Source organism: Numenius arquata, unplaced genomic scaffold (assembly GCF_964106895.1).
Source record: "Numenius arquata unplaced genomic scaffold, bNumArq3.hap1.1 HAP1_SCAFFOLD_992, whole genome shotgun sequence".
NCBI classification, from domain to species: Eukaryota; Metazoa; Chordata; class Aves; order Charadriiformes; family Scolopacidae; genus Numenius; species Numenius arquata.
The window spans coordinates 1-18,797 of record NW_027414698.1 but is presented as its reverse complement, the minus strand read 5'-3'; the positions used below and the strand labels follow the sequence as shown (position 1 = coordinate 18,797).

At 63.6% G+C, this 18,797-nt stretch overlaps 1 protein-coding gene across 1 annotated transcript in view; it reads left to right on the top strand.

Moving 5' to 3' along the window:
* The window catches only part of LOC141478167 (filamin-C-like), a gene marked incomplete at its 3' end in the record, with an annotated part of 41,812 nt that extends 23,106 nt beyond the window's left edge, over window positions 1-18,706 (top strand). The window contains 16 exon segments of the mRNA XM_074167286.1: window positions 269-436; window positions 2,612-2,735; window positions 2,835-2,991; window positions 6,205-6,394; window positions 7,378-7,401; window positions 7,945-8,192; window positions 8,873-8,960; window positions 9,067-9,207; window positions 9,760-9,888; window positions 10,009-10,182; window positions 10,650-10,811; window positions 11,434-11,637; window positions 12,224-12,376; window positions 12,493-12,615; window positions 14,641-14,883; window positions 18,437-18,706. Of these exon segments, the coding sequence (XP_074023387.1) occupies window positions 269-436; window positions 2,612-2,735; window positions 2,835-2,991; window positions 6,205-6,394; window positions 7,378-7,401; window positions 7,945-8,192; window positions 8,873-8,960; window positions 9,067-9,207; window positions 9,760-9,888; window positions 10,009-10,182; window positions 10,650-10,811; window positions 11,434-11,637; window positions 12,224-12,376; window positions 12,493-12,615; window positions 14,641-14,883; window positions 18,437-18,706 (2,598 nt within the window).
* Window positions 18,707-18,797: the final 91 nt, after the last annotated feature.

Here is an 18,797-nt window from a genome sequence, read left to right as displayed (position 1 = left end):
CCCATACCCACGTTGACCCCATGGCCACATTGACCCCATGCCCATGTAGACCCCATACCCACGTTGACCCCATGGCCTTGCTCTCCCTGTGTCCACATTGACCCCATGCCCTTGTAGACCCCATGGCCACCTAGACCCTATGGCCACGCTGTCCCCGTGTCCACATTGACGCCGTGGCCACTGACCCATGGCCAGGTAGACCCCATGGCCACATTACCCCCGTCCCTCCCGCCCACGCTGACCCCCTCCCTCTGCCCCCCAACCACAGGGAGCCCCTTCCGTGTGCGGGTGCAGGACGTGGTGGACCCCAGCAAGGTGAAGTGTTCGGGGCCGGGGCTGGGCCCCAACGTCAGGGCCCGGGTGCCCCAGACCTTCACCGTGGACTGCAGCGCCGCGGGGCTGGCCCCACTGGAGGTCACCCTGCTGGGACCCTCCGGTAGGTGGGGGACACGCCGTGGGGCGGGGAGGTGGTGGGTGGGGTGGGTGGAAGTGGGGGAGAACCTGTCCTCTGAGGTGTCCTTCTCCGTGGGGTGTCCTTCTCCGTGGGGTGTCCTCTATGGGGTGTCCGGTCCCATGGGGTGTCCTTCTCCATGGGGTGTCCTTCTCCATGGGATGTTCTCCTCCATGGGGTGTCCTCTTCTATGGGGTGTCCTCTTCTATGGGGTGTCTGGTCCCATAGGGTGTCCTCTTCTATGGGGTGTCCTCCTCCATGGGGTGTTCTCCTCCATGGGGTGTCCTCCTCTATGGGGTGTCCTCCTCTATGGGGTGTCCTTCTCCATGGGGTGTCCTTCTCCATGGGATGTTCTCCTCCATGGGGTGTCCTCTTCTATGGGGTGTCCTCTTCTATGGGATGTCTGGTCCCATAGGGTGTCCTCTTCTATGGGGTGTCCTTCTCCATGGGGTGTCCTCTTCTATGGGATGTCTGGTCCCATAGGGTGTCCTTCTCCATGGGGTGTTCTCCTCCATGGGGTGTTCTCCTCCATGGGGTGTCCTCCTCTATGGGGTGTCCGGTCCCATGGGGTGTCCTTCTCCATGGGATGTCCTCTTCCATGGGATGTCCTCTTCCATGGGGTGTCCTCTTCTATGGGGTGTCCTTCTCCATGGGGTGTCCTCTTCTATGGGGTGTCCTCTTCTATGGGGTGTCCTTCTCCATGGGGTGTTGTCCTCCATGGGGTGTCCTGCCCCATGGATCCCCTACTCCACAGGATGCCCCATGGATGCTCTGTTCCATAGGGTGTCCTGCCCCATAGAGTGCTCTGCTCCATAGCGTGCCCTGCCCCGTAGAGTGTCCTGCCCCATGGATCCCCTACTCCATAGGGTGTCCAAACCATGGATTCCCTGCTCCATGGATGTCCTGCCCCATGGATGCCCTGCCCCATAGAGCGTCCTGCCCCATAGAGCGTCCTCCTCCATGGATGCTCTGCTCCATAGGTGTCCTACCCCATAGAGTGCCCTGCCCCATGGATGCCACGCCCCATAGAGCGTCCTGCCCCATAGAGCGTCCTCCTCCATGGATGCTCTGCTCCATAGGTGTCCTACCCCAAAGAGTGCCCTGCCCCATGGATGCCCTGCCCCATAGAGCATCCTCCTCCATGGATTCTCTGCTCCATAGGTGTCCTGCCCCATGGATGCCACACCCCATAGAGCGTCCTGCCCCATAGAGCGTCCTCCTCCATGGATGCTCTGCCCCATAAAGGATCCTCCATGGATGCTCTGCCCCATAGGTGTCCTACCCCATAGAGTGCCCTGCCCCATGGATGCTCTGCTCCATAGGTGTCCTACCCCATAGAGTGCCCTGCCCCATAGAGTGCCCTGCCCCATGGACGCCACGCCCCATAGAGTGTCCTGCCCCATAGAGCGTCCTCCTCCATGGATGCTCTGCTCCATAGGTGTCCTACCCCATAGAGTGCCCTGCCCCATGGATGCCACGCCCCATAGAGCGTCCTGCCCCATAGAGCGTCCTCCTCCATGGATGCTCTGCTCCATAGGTGTCCTACCCCAAAGAGTGCCCTGCCCCATGGATGCCCTGCCCCATAGAGCATCCTCCTCCATGGATTCTCTGCTCCATAGGTGTCCTGCCCCATGGATGCCACACCCCATAGAGCGTCCTGCCCCATAGAGCGTCCTCCTCCATGGATGCTCTGCCCCATAAAGGATCCTCCATGGATGCTCTGCCCCATAGATGTCCTACCCCATAGAGTGCCCTGCCCCATGGATGCTCTGCTCCATAGGTGCCCTACCCCATAGAGTGCCCTGCCCCATAGAGTGCCCTGCCCCATGGACGCCACGCCCCATAGAGCGTCCTGCCCCATAGAGCATCCTCCTCCATGGATGCTCTGCCCCATAGGTGTCCTACCCCATAGAGTGCCCTGCCCCATGGACGCCACGCCCCATAGAGGGTCCTGCCCCATAGAGCATCCTCCTCCACGGATGCTCTGCCCCATAGAGCGTCCAACCCCACGGATCCCCTCCTCCGTGACGCGCCCTGCCCCACACGATGCTCTACCCCACACCTCCCCCCACAACGGCTCCCCCGCACCCCAACTTCCCCCCCCCCCCCTCCCCTCCCCCAAAACCTCTTTGCCCCACTGATGTCACCTCCGCCCCACAGGTCTCCCGGAACCCCTGGAGGTCCGGGACAACGGCGACGGGACCCACAAGGTCACCTACACCCCGGCCACCGACGGGCCCTACACGGTGGCCGTCAAATACGCCGACCAGGAGGTCCCACGCAGGTGACCACCCCCCGCCCCCCGGCTTTACGTGTGGGGCGGGGGGGGGTGGTGTGAGTCCCCAACTGACCAACCCCGTGCCCCCTAACTATCGACCCACAGCCCCTTCAAGATCAAGGTGGCCCCCCCCCACGATGCCAGCAAGGTGGTGGCCAGTGGCCCGGGGTTGAGCGCGGGGGGCATCCCCGCCAGCCTCCCCGTGGAGTTCACCATCGACGCCCGCGACGCCGGAGAGGGGCTGCTCACCGTCCAGATCCTGGTGGGTGAGACATCCCATCCCGCCCCCCCGGCTCCCCACACGCTCCCGGAACCGTGGGGCTAGAGCTATGGGGCAGAGCTATGGGGTGGGGGGTGAGGCTTGGAGGAGAGGGGAACGGGGTTGGGTGGTTTTGGGGAGGGATGCTGAGCTCTCACCGGGAGGGGATGTGGATCTTCCACCCACGCTATGGGGTTCTGAGCCCCCTAAGTTGACCGGGCCACCTCCGCTATGGGTCGCTGAGCCCCACACGGTCCCCAGGTACCCCCGCTATGGGGCGCTGAGCCCTATATGTTGCTCTTCCACCCATTCAATGGAGTGTTGAGACCCATATGGAGCTCTTCCACCCATGCTATGGGGTTCTGAGCCCCATAAGTTGCCCGGGCCACCCATGCTATGGGTCGCTGAGCCCCATAGGGTTCCAGGTCACCCATGCTATGGGGCGCTGAGCCCTATATGTTGCTCTTCCACCCATTTAATGGGGCGTTGAGCTCATGCTATGGGGTTCCGAGCCCCATAAGTTGACCGGGCCACCTCCGCTATGGGTCGCTGAGCCCCACACGGTCCCCAGGTACCCCCGCTATGGGGCGCTGAGCTCCACAGCTTGCTCTTCCACCCATTTAATGGGGTGGTAAGCCCCGTATGGAGCTCTTCCACCCACGCTATGGGGTTCTGAGCCCCATAAGTTGCCCGGGCCACCTCCGCTATGGGTCACTGAGCCCCATAGGGTGCCACGTCACCCCCGCTATGGGGCGCTGAGCCCTATATGTTACTCTTACACCCATTTAATGGATATTGAGCCCCACATGTTGCTCTTCCACCCATTTAATGGGGCGTTGAGCTCATGCTATGGGGTTCTGAGCCCCATATGTTGCCCGGGCCACCTCCGCTATGGGGCGCTGAGCCCCACACGGTCCCCAGGTACCCCTGCTATGGGTTGCTGAGCCCCATAGGGTGCCACGTCACCCCCGCTATGGGGCGCTGAGCCCCACAGCTTGCTCTTCCACCCATTCAATGGAGTGTTGAGACCCATATGTTGCTCTTCCACCCACGCCATGGGATTCCGAGCCCCATAAGTTGCCCGGGCCACCCATGCTATGGGTCGCTGAGCCCCATAGGGTGCCAGGTCACCCATGCTATGGGGCGCTGAGCCCCATAAGTTGCCCGGGCCACCCATGCTATGGGTCGCTGAGCCCCATAGGGTTCCAGGTCACCCATGCTATGGGGCGCTGAGCCCTATATGTTGCTCTTCCACCCATTTAATGGGGCGTTGAGCTCATGCTATGGGGTTCTGAGCCCCATAAGTTGCCCGGGCCACCTCCGCTATGGGTCGCTGAGCCCCATAGGGTGCCACATCACCCCCGCTATGGGGCGCTGAGCCCTATATGTTGCTCTTCCACCCATTTAATGGGGCGTTGAGCTCATGCTATGGGGTTCTGAGCCCCATAAGTTGCCCGGGCCACCCATGCTATGGGTCGCTGAGCCCCATAGGGTGCCAGGTCACCCACGCTATGGGGCGCTGAGCCCCACAGCTTGCTCTTCCACCCATTCAATGGAGTGTTGAGACCCATATGGAGCTCTTCCACCCATGCTATGGGGTTCTGAGCCCCATATGTTGCCTGGGCCACTTCCGCTATGGGGCGCTGAGCCCCACATGGTCCCCAGGTACCCCTGCTATAGGTCGCTGAGCCCCATAGGGTGCCACGTCACCCCCGCTACGGGGCGCTGAGCCCTATATGTTGCTCTTCCACCCATTCAATGGAGTGTTGAGACCCATATGGAGCTCTTCCACCCACGCTATGGGGTTCTGAGCCCCATATGTTGCCTGGGCCACTTCCGCTATGGGGCGCTGAGCCCCACACGGTCCCCAGGTACCCCCGCTATGGGGAGCTGAGCCCCACAGCTTGCTCTTCCACCCATTCAATGGAGTGTTGAGACCCATATGGAGCTCTTCCACCCATGCTATGGGGTTCTGAGCCCCATAAGTTGCCCGGGCCACCTCCGCTATGGGGCGCTGAGCCCCACACGGTCCCCAGGTACCCCCACTATGGGGCGCTGAGCTCCACAGCTTGCTCTTCCACCCATTTAATGGGGTGGTAAGCCCCGTATGGAGCTCTTCCACCCATGCTATGGGGTTCTGAGCCCCATAAGTTGACCGGGCCACCTCCGCTATGGGGCGCTGAGCCCCACACGGTCCCCAGGCACCCCCGCTATGGGGCGCTGAGCTCCACAGCTTGCTCTTCCACCCATTTAATGGGACGTTGAGCTCATGCTATGGGGTTCTGAGCCCCATAAGTTGCCCGGGCCACCTCCGCTATGGGGCACTGAGCCCCATAGGGTGCCACGTCACCCCCGCTATGGGGCGCTGAGCCCTATATGTTGCTCTTACACCCATTTAATGGATATTGAGCCCCACATGTTGTTCTTCCACCCATTTAATGGGGCGTTGAGCTCATGCTATGGGGTTCCGAGCCCCATAAGTTGCCCGGGCCACCTCCGCTATGGGTCGCTGAGCCCCACACGGTCCCCAGGTACCCCTGCTATGGGTTGCTGAGCCCCATAGGGTGCCACGTCACCCCCGCTATGGGGCGCTGAGCCCCACAGCTTGCTCTTCCACCCATTCAATGGAGTGTTGAGACCCATATGTTGCTCTTCCACCCACGCCATGGGATTCCGAGCCCCATAAGTTGCCCGGGCCACCCATCCTTGGGTCGCTGAGCCCCATAGGGTGCCAGGTCACCCATGCTATGGGGCGCTGAGCCCCATAAGTTGCCCGGGCCACCTCTGCTATGGGTCGCTGAGCCCCATAGGGTGCCACATTACCCCCGCTATGGGGCGCTGAGCCCTATATGTTGCTCTTCCACCCATTTAATGGGGCGTTGAGCTCATGCTATGGGGTTCTGAGCCCCATAAGTTGACCGGGCCACCTCCGCTATGGGTCGCTGAGCCCCATAGGGTGCCAGGTCACCCACGCTATGGGGCGCTGAGCCCCACAGCTTGCTCTTCCACCCATTTAATGGGGCGTTGAGCTCATGCTATGGGGTTCTGAGCCCCATAAGTTGCCCGGGCCACCCATGCTATGGGGCGCTGAGCCCTATATGTTGTTCTTCCACCCATTCAATGGGGCGTTGAGCTCATGCTATGGGGTTCTGAGCCCCATAAGTTGCCCGGGCCACCTCCGCTATGGGTCGCTGAGCCCCACACGCTGCCCCCCAGGACCCCGAGGGGCAGCCCAAGAAGGCCTCCATCCGGGACAACGGGGACGGGACCTACACGGTGTCCTACGTGCCCGACCTGCCGGGGCGTTACACCATCACCATCAAGTACGGGGGGGACGAGATTCCCCGCTCCCCCTTCCGCATCCTGGCCGTCCCCACCGGCGACGCCAGCAAGTGCCTCGTCACAGGTGGGTCCTGCCCCACGGCTGCCCCACGGCTGCCCCACGCTGAGCCACGGCTTCCCTTGCCGAGCTATGGCCTCCTCCTGCTGACCTGTTGAGTCCTCCTGCTGCCCCACGGCATCCCCTCGCTGCCCCACACTGACTCGCCGTGGCCCCACGGCTTCCCCACGCTGCCCCACGGCTTCTCCCCGCTGCCCCACGGCTGCCCCACACTGCCTCACGGCTTCCCCCACTGACCCACGGCTTCCCCCCGCTGACCCACAGCTTCTCCCCACTGCCCCACAGCTTCCCCCACTGCCCCACGGCTGCCCCACACTGACCCACGGCTGCCCCACACTGCCCCATGGCAGCCCCACACTGCCTCACGGCTTCCCCCCACTGACCCACAACTTCCTCCACTGCCCCACAGCTCCCCACACTGACCCACAGCTTCCCCCCACTGACTCGCTGCATCCCTGTGCTGCCCCCTGCCATCCCACAGCATCCCTGTGCTGCCCCACAGATTCCCCACACTGCCCCACACTGCCCCATGGCTTCCCCACACTGACCCACGGATTCCCCACAGTGCCCCATGGCATCTCTTGCTGCCCCACAGTATCCCTATGCTGCCCCATAGCATCCCTGTGCTGCCTCCTGTCGCCCCATGGCATCCTCACGCTGCCCCACGGATTCCCCACGCTGACCCATGGCATCCCTTCACTGCCCCATAGATTCCTCACCCTGCCCCACATTGCCCCACGGCATCCCCACTGCTGCCCCCCCCCCCACCTCCATCCCACCTTCCCCACAGCACTCCCACCCCACCTGCCCCACTGCTGCCCCACAGCACTCCCATTCCACCCCACTGCTGCTCCCCAGACCTCCCACCCCACCCGACTGCCCCACAGCCGCCCCCCAACACCCCCACTCCACCCCATCTGCCCCACTGCTGCCCCCCGACCCCGTCCCCCCTCCCTTCTCATATGCTTGTCCCTGGTCTCTCTTTGCAGTGTCCATTGGGGGCCACGGGCTGGGTAAGTGGGGCCGGGGGGGGGACAACTTGTGGGGCTGGGTTGTGGGGGGGGGGGGGTCACCACGATGATGAGGTCTCCATGGGGTTGGGAGACCATGATGGACACCATGAGGTTGGGAGACTCTGGTGGGCTCCACGGGGTTGGGAGACCATGGTGGGCTCTATGGGGCTTGGAGACCATGGTGGGCACCATGGGGTTGGGAGACCACAATGGGTTCCATGAGGTTGGGAGACTCTGGTGGGCTCCATGGGGTTGGGAGACCATGGGAGACCATAGAGTTGGGAGACCGTGGTGGGCACCATGGTGGGCTCCATGGAGCTTGGAGACCATGGTGGGCTCCATGGGGTTGGCAGACAATGGTGTGCACCATGGGGCTTGGAGACCATGGTGGGCTCCACAGGGTTGGGAGACCGTGATGGACACCGTGGGGTTGAGCGTTGGGCTCATGGTGGGTGCTCTGGGGTTGGGAGACCATGGTGGGCACCATGGTGGGCTCCATGGGGTTGGGAGACCATGATGAGATCACCTCAACCTTCCCCCCAGGTGCCTGCTTGGGCCCCACCATCCAGATCGGGGAAGAGACGGTCATCACGGTGGACGCCAAGGCGGCCGGACAGGGCAAGGTGACCTGCAAGGTGTCCACCCCCGATGGGGCCGAGCTGGACGTGGATGTGGTGGAGAACCACGATGGCACCTTCGACATCTACTACACCGCCCCCGAGCCCGGCAAATACGTCATCACCATCCGCTTCGGTGGAGAACATGTCCCCAACAGCCCCTTCCACGTCCTGGTGGGTCTCGGCCACGGGGGGATCTGTGGGGTGGGGAGGTGGAGATGGAGGTTGTGGTGGGAATGGTGAGGTTGGGAGGATGTGGTGGGTTCAAGGGACAGAAGGATGGGGTTGTGGTGGGAACCATGGGGTTGGGAGACCGTGGTGGCTCCATGGGGTTGGGAGACCGTGGAAGACCATGGTGGGCATCATAGAGTTGGGAAGCCACGATAGTCCCCACGGGGTTGGGAGACCATGGGGTTGGGAGACCATGGTGGGTCCATGGGGTTGGGAGACCATGGTGGGTCCATGGGGTAGAGCATTGGGGTCATGGTGGGCACTATGGGGTTGCCCAACTCTGTGGTGCCCACCATAGACCGTGGTGGGCACCATAGAGTTGAGAGACCATGGTGGGCTCTGTGGGGTTGGGAGACCATGATGGACACCATGGGACAGAAGTCTGGGGCCATGGTGGACGCCATGGGGCAGAGATTTGGGGCCATGGTGGACAGTGTGGATCTGAGAGACCGTGGTGGGCACCATGGGGTAGAGAGTTGGGGCCAGGGTGGGCATCATGGAGCTGGAAGATCATGGTGGGCACCATGGGGCAGAGAGTTGGGGCCATGGTGGTCACCATGGGGTTGGAAGCCCATGATGGGGTGCCGTGGTTCTTACCCCTCCTCCCTGCCCCACGGCGTCAGGCCACCGAGGAGCCCCCCACCACCACCGAGAACCTCCGGCCCTTCAACCTCGTCATCCCCTTCACTGTGCAGAAGGGTGAGATCACAGGTATGGGGTGGGGTGGGACGGTGGGAGGGGATGGACCACGCTGTGGGGTGCAGTGGGGCGCGAGCCAGCCCCATATCGGTGCCTGGCTGATGCCTGGTGGCCCCAGGGGAGGTGAGGATGCCCTCGGGGAAGACGGCGCGACCCAACATCACCGACAACAAGGACGGGACGGTGACGGTGCGTTACGCCCCCACTGAGAAGGGCCTCCATGAGATGGACATCCGCTACGATGGCAACCACATCCCTGGTAAGACCACTGGGGGCTACTGGGAGGCACTGGGAGGTGGCTGAGCAAGGCTGATGCCATCTCGCCCTGGTTGGGCGACCATGGGTTGAGGAACCATGGGTTGAGGAACTATGTGTTGGGGACCCATGAGTTGGGTAACCATGGGTTGAGCAGCCACAGATTGAGGAACCACGGTGAAGGGCACCCATGGGTTGGGCAACTATGGGCTGGGCAACCATGGATAGAGGAACCATGAGTTGGGTACCCATGAGTTGAGGAACCATGAGTTGGGCACCCATGGGTTGAGCAGCCATGGGTTGGGCAACCATGGGTTGAGGAGCCATGGGTTGGGCAGCCATGAGTTGAGGAACCATGAGTTGGGCAGCCATGGGTTTAGGAGCCATGGGTTGGGCAGCCATGGGTTGGGCAGCCATGGGTTGGGCAGCCATGGGTTGAGGAGCCATGGGTTGAGAAACCATGAGTTGGGCAGCCATGGGTTGAGGAGCCCACCATGGTGAAGGGTGTCCCCATGGGGTCCCTGACCATTGTCCTCCCTTTCCACCGTGTCTCCAGGGAGTCCCCTCCAGTTCTACGTGGACGCCATCAACCCCCGGCACGTGAGCGCCTACGGGCCAGGCCTGAGCCATGGCATGGTCAACAAGCCTTGCACCTTCACCATCGTCACCAAGGACGCCGGGGAGGGTGAGTGGTGGCCAAGGGGGTCACCAGGGCATCTGGGAGGACTTTGGAGACCCCTCAACGCCACCAGGAGGGGTTGGAGATCCTCAATGCCCCCCTGATGCCCCACCTTCTGCCCCGCAGGTGGGCTCTCCTTGGCGGTGGAGGGTCCTTCCAAGGCGGAGATCACCTGCCAGGACAACAAGGATGGGACCTGCACCGTGTCCTACCTCCCCACCGCCCCCGGGGACTACAACATCATCGTCCGCTTCGATGACAAGCACATCCCGGGCAGCCCCTTCACTGCCAAGATCACCGGTGAGATGGGGACCCACCAAGGTCCTTGGGACCTCCACGGGAACCCCTATGTCCATGGAGACCGTGTTATGGCCCTGGAGACCCCTGCATGGCCACTAGGATCCCATCATGTGGCCTTGGGGACCTCGTGTGGCCTTGGGACCCTGTTACACAGCTATGGGGGACCTCACCACTTGGCCATGGAGACCCTATCACATGGTCTTGGGGACCTCGTGTGGCCTTGGGACCCTGTTACACAGCTATGGGGGACCCCACCACGTGGCCATGGAGACCCTATCACATGGTCTTGAGGAGCCTATTCACACATCCATGGGTACCCCATCCATCCCTGACCCTGGTGACCATGGCCATGGCCATGGAGACCCCATCCACCTCCATCCCTGGAGACCCCATCCATCCCACCCCACCCCACCTCGGGCTACCATCCTGTCCCCCACGCCAAAGCCTCGTTGATGGCCTCTCCATAGGGGATGACTCCATGCGGACGTCCCAACTCAACGTGGGCACCTCCACCGACGTCTCGCTGAAGATCACGGAGACGGACCTGAGCCTGCTGACGGCCAGCATCCGGGCGCCCTCGGGCAACGAGGAGCCCTGTCTGCTCAAGAGGTTGCCCAACCGCCACATTGGTGCGTGGGGGACACAGGGACAGGGGACATGGGGCCACCTGGGGCCAGGAGGAGGTGGGCGCAGGAGAACTGGGACGTGGGGAGAAGGGTGGTGGGCTTGAGGGTGGACTTGGGGACATGGGACAACAGGGCTGTGGGGTCACAAGGACGGGTGGCCCCCGTGGTATTGGGTGCCCAGGGCTTGGTGGCCACAGCCAGGGCGCGTTGCTGGTGGCCAGGGGCTGGTGATGGTGACCAGGGCTGGTAGAGGTGGCCAGGGGTTGGTAGAGGTGGCCAGGAGCTGCTGGTGGTGGCCAGGGGTTGGTGGTGGTGGCCAGGGGTTGATGGAAGTGGCCAGAGGTTAGCTGGTGGTGGTGGCCAGGGATTGGTGTAGGTGGCCAGGGCTGGTGGAAGTGGCCAGGAGTTGACGGTGGTGGCCAGGGGCTGGTGGTGGTGGCCAGGGCCTGATGGTGATGGCCAGGGTTGGCCGAGGTGGCCAGGGGTTGGTGGTGGTGGTCACAGGCTGGTAGAGGTGGCCAGGGCTGGTGGAGGTGACCAGGGGCTGGTGATGGTGGTGACCAGGGGCTGGTGGTGGCCAGGGCTGATAGAGGTGGCTAACGGTGGTGTGTCCCCCCCCTCATAGGTATCTCCTTCACGCCCAAGGAGGTGGGCGAGCACGTGGTGAGCGTGAAGAAGAGCGGGCAGCACGTCACCAACAGCCCCTTCAAGATCCTGGTGGGCCAGTCGGAGATCGGGGACGCCAGCCGGGTGAAGGTGTGGGGCAAGGGGCTGGTGGAAGGTCACACCTTCGAGGTGGCCGAGTTCATCGTGGACACACGCAGCGCCGGTGAGTGGGGACGGGGCCTTGGGATGGTTGTTGCCATGGGGTGGTCATGGGTGGGATGAGGTGGGATCCCCATCACGGTGGGATGACATGGTGGCCATGGCCATGGTGGGATGACGTGGTGGCCATGGTCATGGGTGAGATGAGGTGGTAGCCATGGCCAGGATGGGATGGTGATCACGGATGGGATGGGATGGTGGCCATGGTCATGGTGGCATGAGGTGGTGGCCATGGCCACGGCTAGGATAGGATGGTGGCCATGGTCATAGGTAGGATGAGGTGGTGGCCATGGCCATGGCTGGGATAAGGTAGTGGCCACGGCCATGATCAAGATGTGATGGTGGCCGAGGCCGTGTCATGGCTGTGGCCAGCACAGGATGAGGTGGTGGCCATGGCCATGGCCGTGGTGTGGCCGTGACCAGGAAAGGATGGTGGCCATGGCCGTGGTGCGACCATAGCTAAGAGGGTGTTGACATGGAGACCGTGGCTATGGCATGGTCATGGCCAGGATGGGATGGGATGGTGGCCGTGGTGTGATGGGGCCAGCAGCCGTGGGACACCTCTGAGCATGTCCCCTGCGGCCACCCAGGCTACGGTGGGCTGGGCCTGTCCATTGAGGGTCCCAGCAAGGTGGACATCAACTGTGAGGACGTGGAGGACGGCACCTGCAAGGTCACCTACTGCCCCACCGAGCCCGGCAACTACATCATCAACATCAAGTTCGCCGACAAACACGTCCCAGGTGGGGAAGAGGGACAGTGGGGGGGGGTGGGGGTGGGTGACACGGGGACACGTGGGGTGGCACCTGGGGGGTCCCCTCGTGGTGGCCGGTGTCCCTGAGGTGGCTGCCACCTGCAGGGAGCCCCTTCACGGTGAAGGTGACGGGTGAGGGACGGATGAAGGAGAGCATCACCCGCCCGCGCCAGGCCCCCTCCATCGCCACCATCGGCAGCACCTGCGACCTCAACCTCAAGATCCCAGGTAGGGGCTGACCTTCCTCCTCCTCTTCCTCCTCCTCCTTCTTCTCCTCCTCCTCCTCCCTGGGGCTTGGGGACAAGGACAGGGTCGCGTCCGGGCCGCTCCGGCTCTGATTTCTGCCTCCTTCTTCCTTCTCTCCTCGTGCGTCCGTCCCCGTCTCCGTCCGCGTCTCCGTCCCTGCGTCCCCGCCGGCCTTGACTCCGTCCGCGTGTCCATCTGACCACACACGTGTCTGCTTGTCCTCGTGGTCATCCGCGTGTCCACCCGTCCCCACGTCCGTCCCCACGTCCGTCCCCATGTCCCTCCATCCCTGCCTTAATCTCTGCATCCATTCATCCCTGTGTCCACCCATCCCTGCATCCATCCCTGTGTCCATCCAACCCTGCATCTACCCCTACTTCCGTGTCTCCATCCACCCACGTGTCTGTCCACCCCTCCATCCACCCCTGCATCCACCCCTCCATCCATCCCTCTCTCCATCCCTCCATCCATCCCTGCATCCACCCCTCCATCCCTCCCTCCATCTATCCCTCCATCCATCCACGTCTCCATCCCTCCCTCCATCCATCCACGTTTCCATCCATCCCTGTCTCCATCCATCCATGTCCATCCACGTCTTCATACATCCACGCCTCCATCCCTCCCTCCATCCATCCCTCCATCCATCCACGTCTCCATCCATCCACGTCTCCATCCATCCATGTCCATCCATGTCGCCATCCATGTATGTCTCCATTCCTCCCTCCATCCATCCATGTCTTCATCCATCCCTCCATCCATCCACGTCTCCATCATCCATGTCCATCCATCTCTCCATCCCTCCATCCATCCATCCATCCATCCATCTATCCATCCGTGTCTCCATCCATCCATGTCCATCCATCCACGTCTCCATCCATCCATCCATCCACGTCTCCATCCCTCCACATCTCCATCCATCCCTCCATCCATCCATGTCCATCCATCCGTGTCTATCCATCCCTCCATCCATCTGTGTCTCCATCCATCCATGTCCATCCACGTCTCCATCCATGTCCATCCATCCATCCCTCCATCCCTCCCTCCCTCCCTCCATCCCTCCATGTCTCCATCCCTCCCTCCCTCCCTCCATCCATCCCTCCATGTCTCCATCCCTCCCTCCCTCCCTCCATCCCTCCATGTCTCCATCCCTCCCTCCCTCCCTCCATCCATCCATCCATGTCTCCATCCATCCCTCCATCCATCCCTGTCTCCATCCATCCCTCCATCCATCCATCCGTGTCTCCATCCATCCCTCTATCCATCCATCCATCCCTCCATCCACCCCTCCATCCATCCCTCCATCCATCCATCCGTGTCTCCATCCATCCCTCCATCCATCCCTCCATCCCTCCATCCATCCCTCCATCCATCCCTCCATCCATCCATCCGTGTCTCCATCCATCCCTCCATCCATCCCTCCATCCCTCCATCCATCCCTCCATCCATCCCTCCATCCATCCCTCCATCCATCCATCCATGTCTCCATCCATCCCTCCATCCATCCATCCATGTCTCCATCCATCCCTCCATCCATCCTTCCATCCATCCATCCGTGTCTCCATCCATCCCTCCATCCATCCATCCATTCATCCATCCATCCATCCCTCCATCCATCCCTCCGTGTCTCCATCCATCCCTCCATCCATCCCTCCATCCATCCATCCATGTCTCCATCCATCCCTCCATCCATCCCTGTCTCCATCCATCCATCCCTCCGTGTCTCCCTCCCTCCCTCCATCCATCCATCCATCCATCCCTCCATCCATCCCTCCCTCCATCCATCCCTCCATCCATCCCTCCATCCATCCCTGTCTCCATCCATCCATCCCTCCATCCATCCCTCCATCCATGTCTCCATCCATCCCTCCCTCTATCCATCCATCCATGTCCATCCCTGTTCACTCCCTCACACCCCCACCCCCATCCCCGCTCTCTCTGTGTCTCCCCCGTCGTGTGGCTCCGTGTCCCCCCGCTCTCCGTTGTCCCCCGGCGGGCCGGTGGTGGTAGGGAACTGGTTCCAGATGGTGTCGGCGCAGGAGCGGCTGACGCGCAGCTTCACGCGGAGCAGCCACACCTACACCCGCACGGAGCGCACGGAGATCAGCAAGACGCGGGGCGGCGAGACCACGCGGGAGGTGCGGGTGGAGGAGTCCACCCAGGTCGGAGGAGACCCCTTCCCCAACGTCTTCGGGGGCTTCCTGGCCAGAGAGGGGCTGGGCTCCTTCGGGCCCCTCGCCCGCACGCAGGAGGGTGGGTGACGCCGCCGGGAGCGGGAGCGCACGGGGGCTTGGGGGCGTTTGCACGGGGAGCGTGAGCGCACCGGGGCTGGGGGCACCGGGGCTGTGCTCGCACCAGGGCTGGGGGCGTTTGCACGGGGAGTGTGAGTGCACCAGGGATGGGGGCACCAGGGCTGTGCTTGCACCAGGGCTGGGGGCGTTTGCACGGGGAGTGTGAGCGCACCGGGGCTTGGGGGTGTTTGCACGGGGAGCGTGAATGCACCGGGTCTTGGGGGTGTTTGCACGGGGAGTGTGAGCGCACCAGGGCTGGGGGCACTTGCACGGGGAGCGTGAGCGCACCGGGGCTGGGGGCACCAGGGCTGTGCTTGCACCAGGGCTGGGGGCACTTGCACGCGGACTGTGAGCGCACCGGGGCTTGGGAGCGTTTGCACAGGGAGTGTGAGCGCACGGGGGCTTTGGGGGCGTTTGCACGGGGACTGTGAGCGCACCGGGGCTTGGGGGTGTTTGCACGGGGACTGTGAGCGCACCAGGGCTTGGGGGTATTTGCACGGGGAGTGTGAGCACACCAGGGCTTGGGGGCACCAGGGCTGTGCTTGCACCAGGGCTGGGGGCACTTGCATGTGGAGCGTGAGCACACCAGGGCTGGGGTCATCAGTATGGTGCTTCCACAAAGGCTGGGAGCACTTGCACGGAGGGTGTGAGAGCACCAGGGCTGGGGGCACTTGCACGAGGAGTGTGAGCGCACCAGGGCTGTGCTCGCACCGGGGCTGGGGCCACTTGCACAGGGGAGTGCACTCGCACGGGGCTGTGTGTGCCCCCACAGCACTGCGGGCACGCTTGCACAATAGCGTGTGCTCACACGGGGGGTGTGTGCTCACAAGGGGCCACGGGCACACACCAACACACCAGGAGCCCACACCCCCCCTCCCGCGCCACCAGGCCACCTTTGCACACGCGTGGCGGCTGTGCTCACAAGAGTGTACGTGCCCCTCGCACGGGGACACGTGCAGGGGTGCGGGGTGGGGGGGACGGACACAACACCGGCCCTTTGCACAAGCGCTCACAAGCGGGTGTGTGCAAACTCACACGTGTGTGCGGGCGGGTGCTTGGACGGGCACGTGTGCACGCGCTTGTGAGCGCACGCGTGTCCTTCGCACGAGGGTGCGCGCTAACGGGGAGGTCTGCACCCCGGGGGGTTTCGGGGGGGTGGGGGGTGTGTGTGTGTGTGTGTGTGTGTGTGTGTGTGTGTGTGTGTGTTCCCCGGTGGGGGCCGGGGTGGCACGGTGACACGGTGACGGGGAGACACGGTGTCACGGTGACAGGTTGACACGGTGATGGGGTGCCATGGTGACACAGTGATAGGGTGACATGGTGTCACGGTGACAGGGTGTCACGGTGATACGGTGATGGGCTGTCACGGTGACAGGGTGATACGGTGCCATGGTGACCGGGTGACAGGGTGACGGGTTACCCTGGTGACAGGGTGCCCTGGTGTCATGGTGATGGGGTGCCACGGTGACATGGTGCCAGGGTGACGTGGTGTCACGGTGATGGGATGCTGTGGTGACAGGGTGACATGGTGCCCTGGTGACAAGGTGACAGGGTGACATTGTGCCATGGTGACGGGGTGCCCTGGTGACAAGGTGACAGGGTGACATGGTGCCATGGTGATATGGTGATGGGCTGTCACGGTGACAGGGTGACACAGTGCCATGGTGACATGGTGACAGGGTGTCCTGGTGTCGCGGTGATGGGGTGCCGTGGTGACCGGGTGACAGGGTGACACCATGTGATGGGGTGCTGGGGTGCTATGGTGACACGGTGACAGGGTGTCCTGGTGTCGCGGTGATGGGGTTCCATGGTGACCGGGTGACAGGGTGACAGGGTGACATGGTGAGGGGGTGCCAGGGTTCCCCGGTGACGGGGTGCCCTGTTGCCATGGTAACAGGGTGCCACGGGTACGTGGTGATGGGTGTTGGGGTACCAGGGTGCCAGGATGCTAGGTTGCCATGGTGATGGGGTGCCCTGGTGTTGGGGTGCTGGGTGGGTGCCGGGGCACCCCGTTGCCATGGCTACAGGGCGATGGGATGCCCTGGTGCCCTGATGTCGGGGTGCTGGGTGCCAGGACACCCCAATGGGGGGGTGCTGGGTACCGGTGTGCCATGATGTCGGGGTGCTGGGTACTGGGGCGCCCCGTTGCCATGGCTACAGGGCGATGGGATGCCCTGGTGCCATGATATTGGGGTGCTGGGGCACCCTGATGTCGGGGTACTGGGTGCCAGGGCACCCCGATGGGGGGTTCTGGGTACTGGGGCGCCCCAATGGAGGGGTGCTGGGTACCGGGGTGCCCTGATGTCGGGGTACTGGGTGCCGGGGCACCCCAATGGGGGGGTGCTGGGTACTGGAGTGCCATGATGTCGGGGTGCTGGGTGCCGGGGCACCCCGTTGCCATGGCTACAGGGCAATGGGATGCCCTGGTGCCCTGATATTGGGGTGCTGAGACACCCTGATGTCGGGGTACTGGGTACCGGGGTGCCATGATGTCGGGGTGCTGGGTGCCGGGGCACCCCGTTGCCATGGCTACAGGGCGATGGGATGCCCTGGTGCCATGATGTTGGGGTGCTGGGTACCGGAATGCCATGATGTCGGGGTGCTGGGTACCGGGGTGCCATGATGTTGGGGTGCTGGGTGCCGGGGCACCCCGTTGCCATGGCTACAGGGCGATGGGATGCCCTGGTGCCCTGATATTGGGGTGCTGGGACACCCTGATGTCGGGGTACTGGGTACCGGGGTGCCATGATGTTGGGGTGCTGGGTGCCGGGGCGCCCCGTTGCCATGGCTACAGGGCGATGGGATGCCCTGGTGCCATGATGTCGGGGTGCTGGGTACCGGAGTGCCATGATGTCGGGGTGCTGGGTACTGGGGCGCCCCGTTGCCATGGCTACAAGGCGATGGGATGCCCTGGTGCCATGATGTTGGGGTGCTGGGTGCCGGGGCACCCCGTTGCCATGGCTACAGGGCGATGGGATGCCCTGGTGCCCTGATATTGGGGTGCTGGGACACCCTGATGTCGGGGTACTGGGTACCGGGGTGCCATGATGTCGGGGTGCTGGGTGTCGGGGCATCCCGTTGCCACGGCTACAGGGCGATGGGATGCCCTGGTGCCATGATGTCGGGGTGCTGGGTACCGGGGTGCCATGATGTTGGGGTGCTGGGTGCCGGGGCACCCTGTTGCCATGGCTACAGGGCGATGGGATGCCCTGGTGCCATGATGTCGGGGTGCTGGGTACTGGGGCGCCCCGTTGCCATGGCTACAGGGCGATGGGATGCCCTGGTGCCCTGATATTGGGGTGCTGGGGTGCTGGGGCGCCCCGTTGCCACGGCTACAATCCTGATGGGGGGGTGTGTGTGTGTGTGTTGTGTGTGTGTGTGCTGGGTACCAGGGCGCCCCATCACCACCTCTCCACGTCCACGGAGGGGGGTAGGGTACCCCGTGGGTGACGTTCCCCCCCCTTCTCCCCCCTTCCCTCCCTCCCCCCCCCCCCCTTTTCTCCCTGTGCCCGCAGGCGAGGCGTCCCCCCAGGAGCTGTCGGCGCAGGTGCTGAGCCCCTCGGGGCAGCGGTTCGAGGCGGAGGTGGTGGCGGGGGGCGCGGGGGTGTACAGCGTGCGCTTCGTGCCCCAGGAGATGGGCCCCCACACCGTCAGCGTCAAGTACCGGGGGCAGCACGTGCCCGGCAGCCCCTTCCAGTTCACCGTGGGACCCCTGGGCGAGGGGGGGGCCCACAAGGTGCGGGCGGGGGGCACCGGCCTCCAGCGCGGCGTGGCCGGCGTGCCAGGTACGGCATTGGGGGGGGGGGGGGGGGGGGGGGGGGGGGGGCTGGGTGGAAATTGGGGGGTAGGGGGGGCTATGGGGGGGGAGTATGGGGG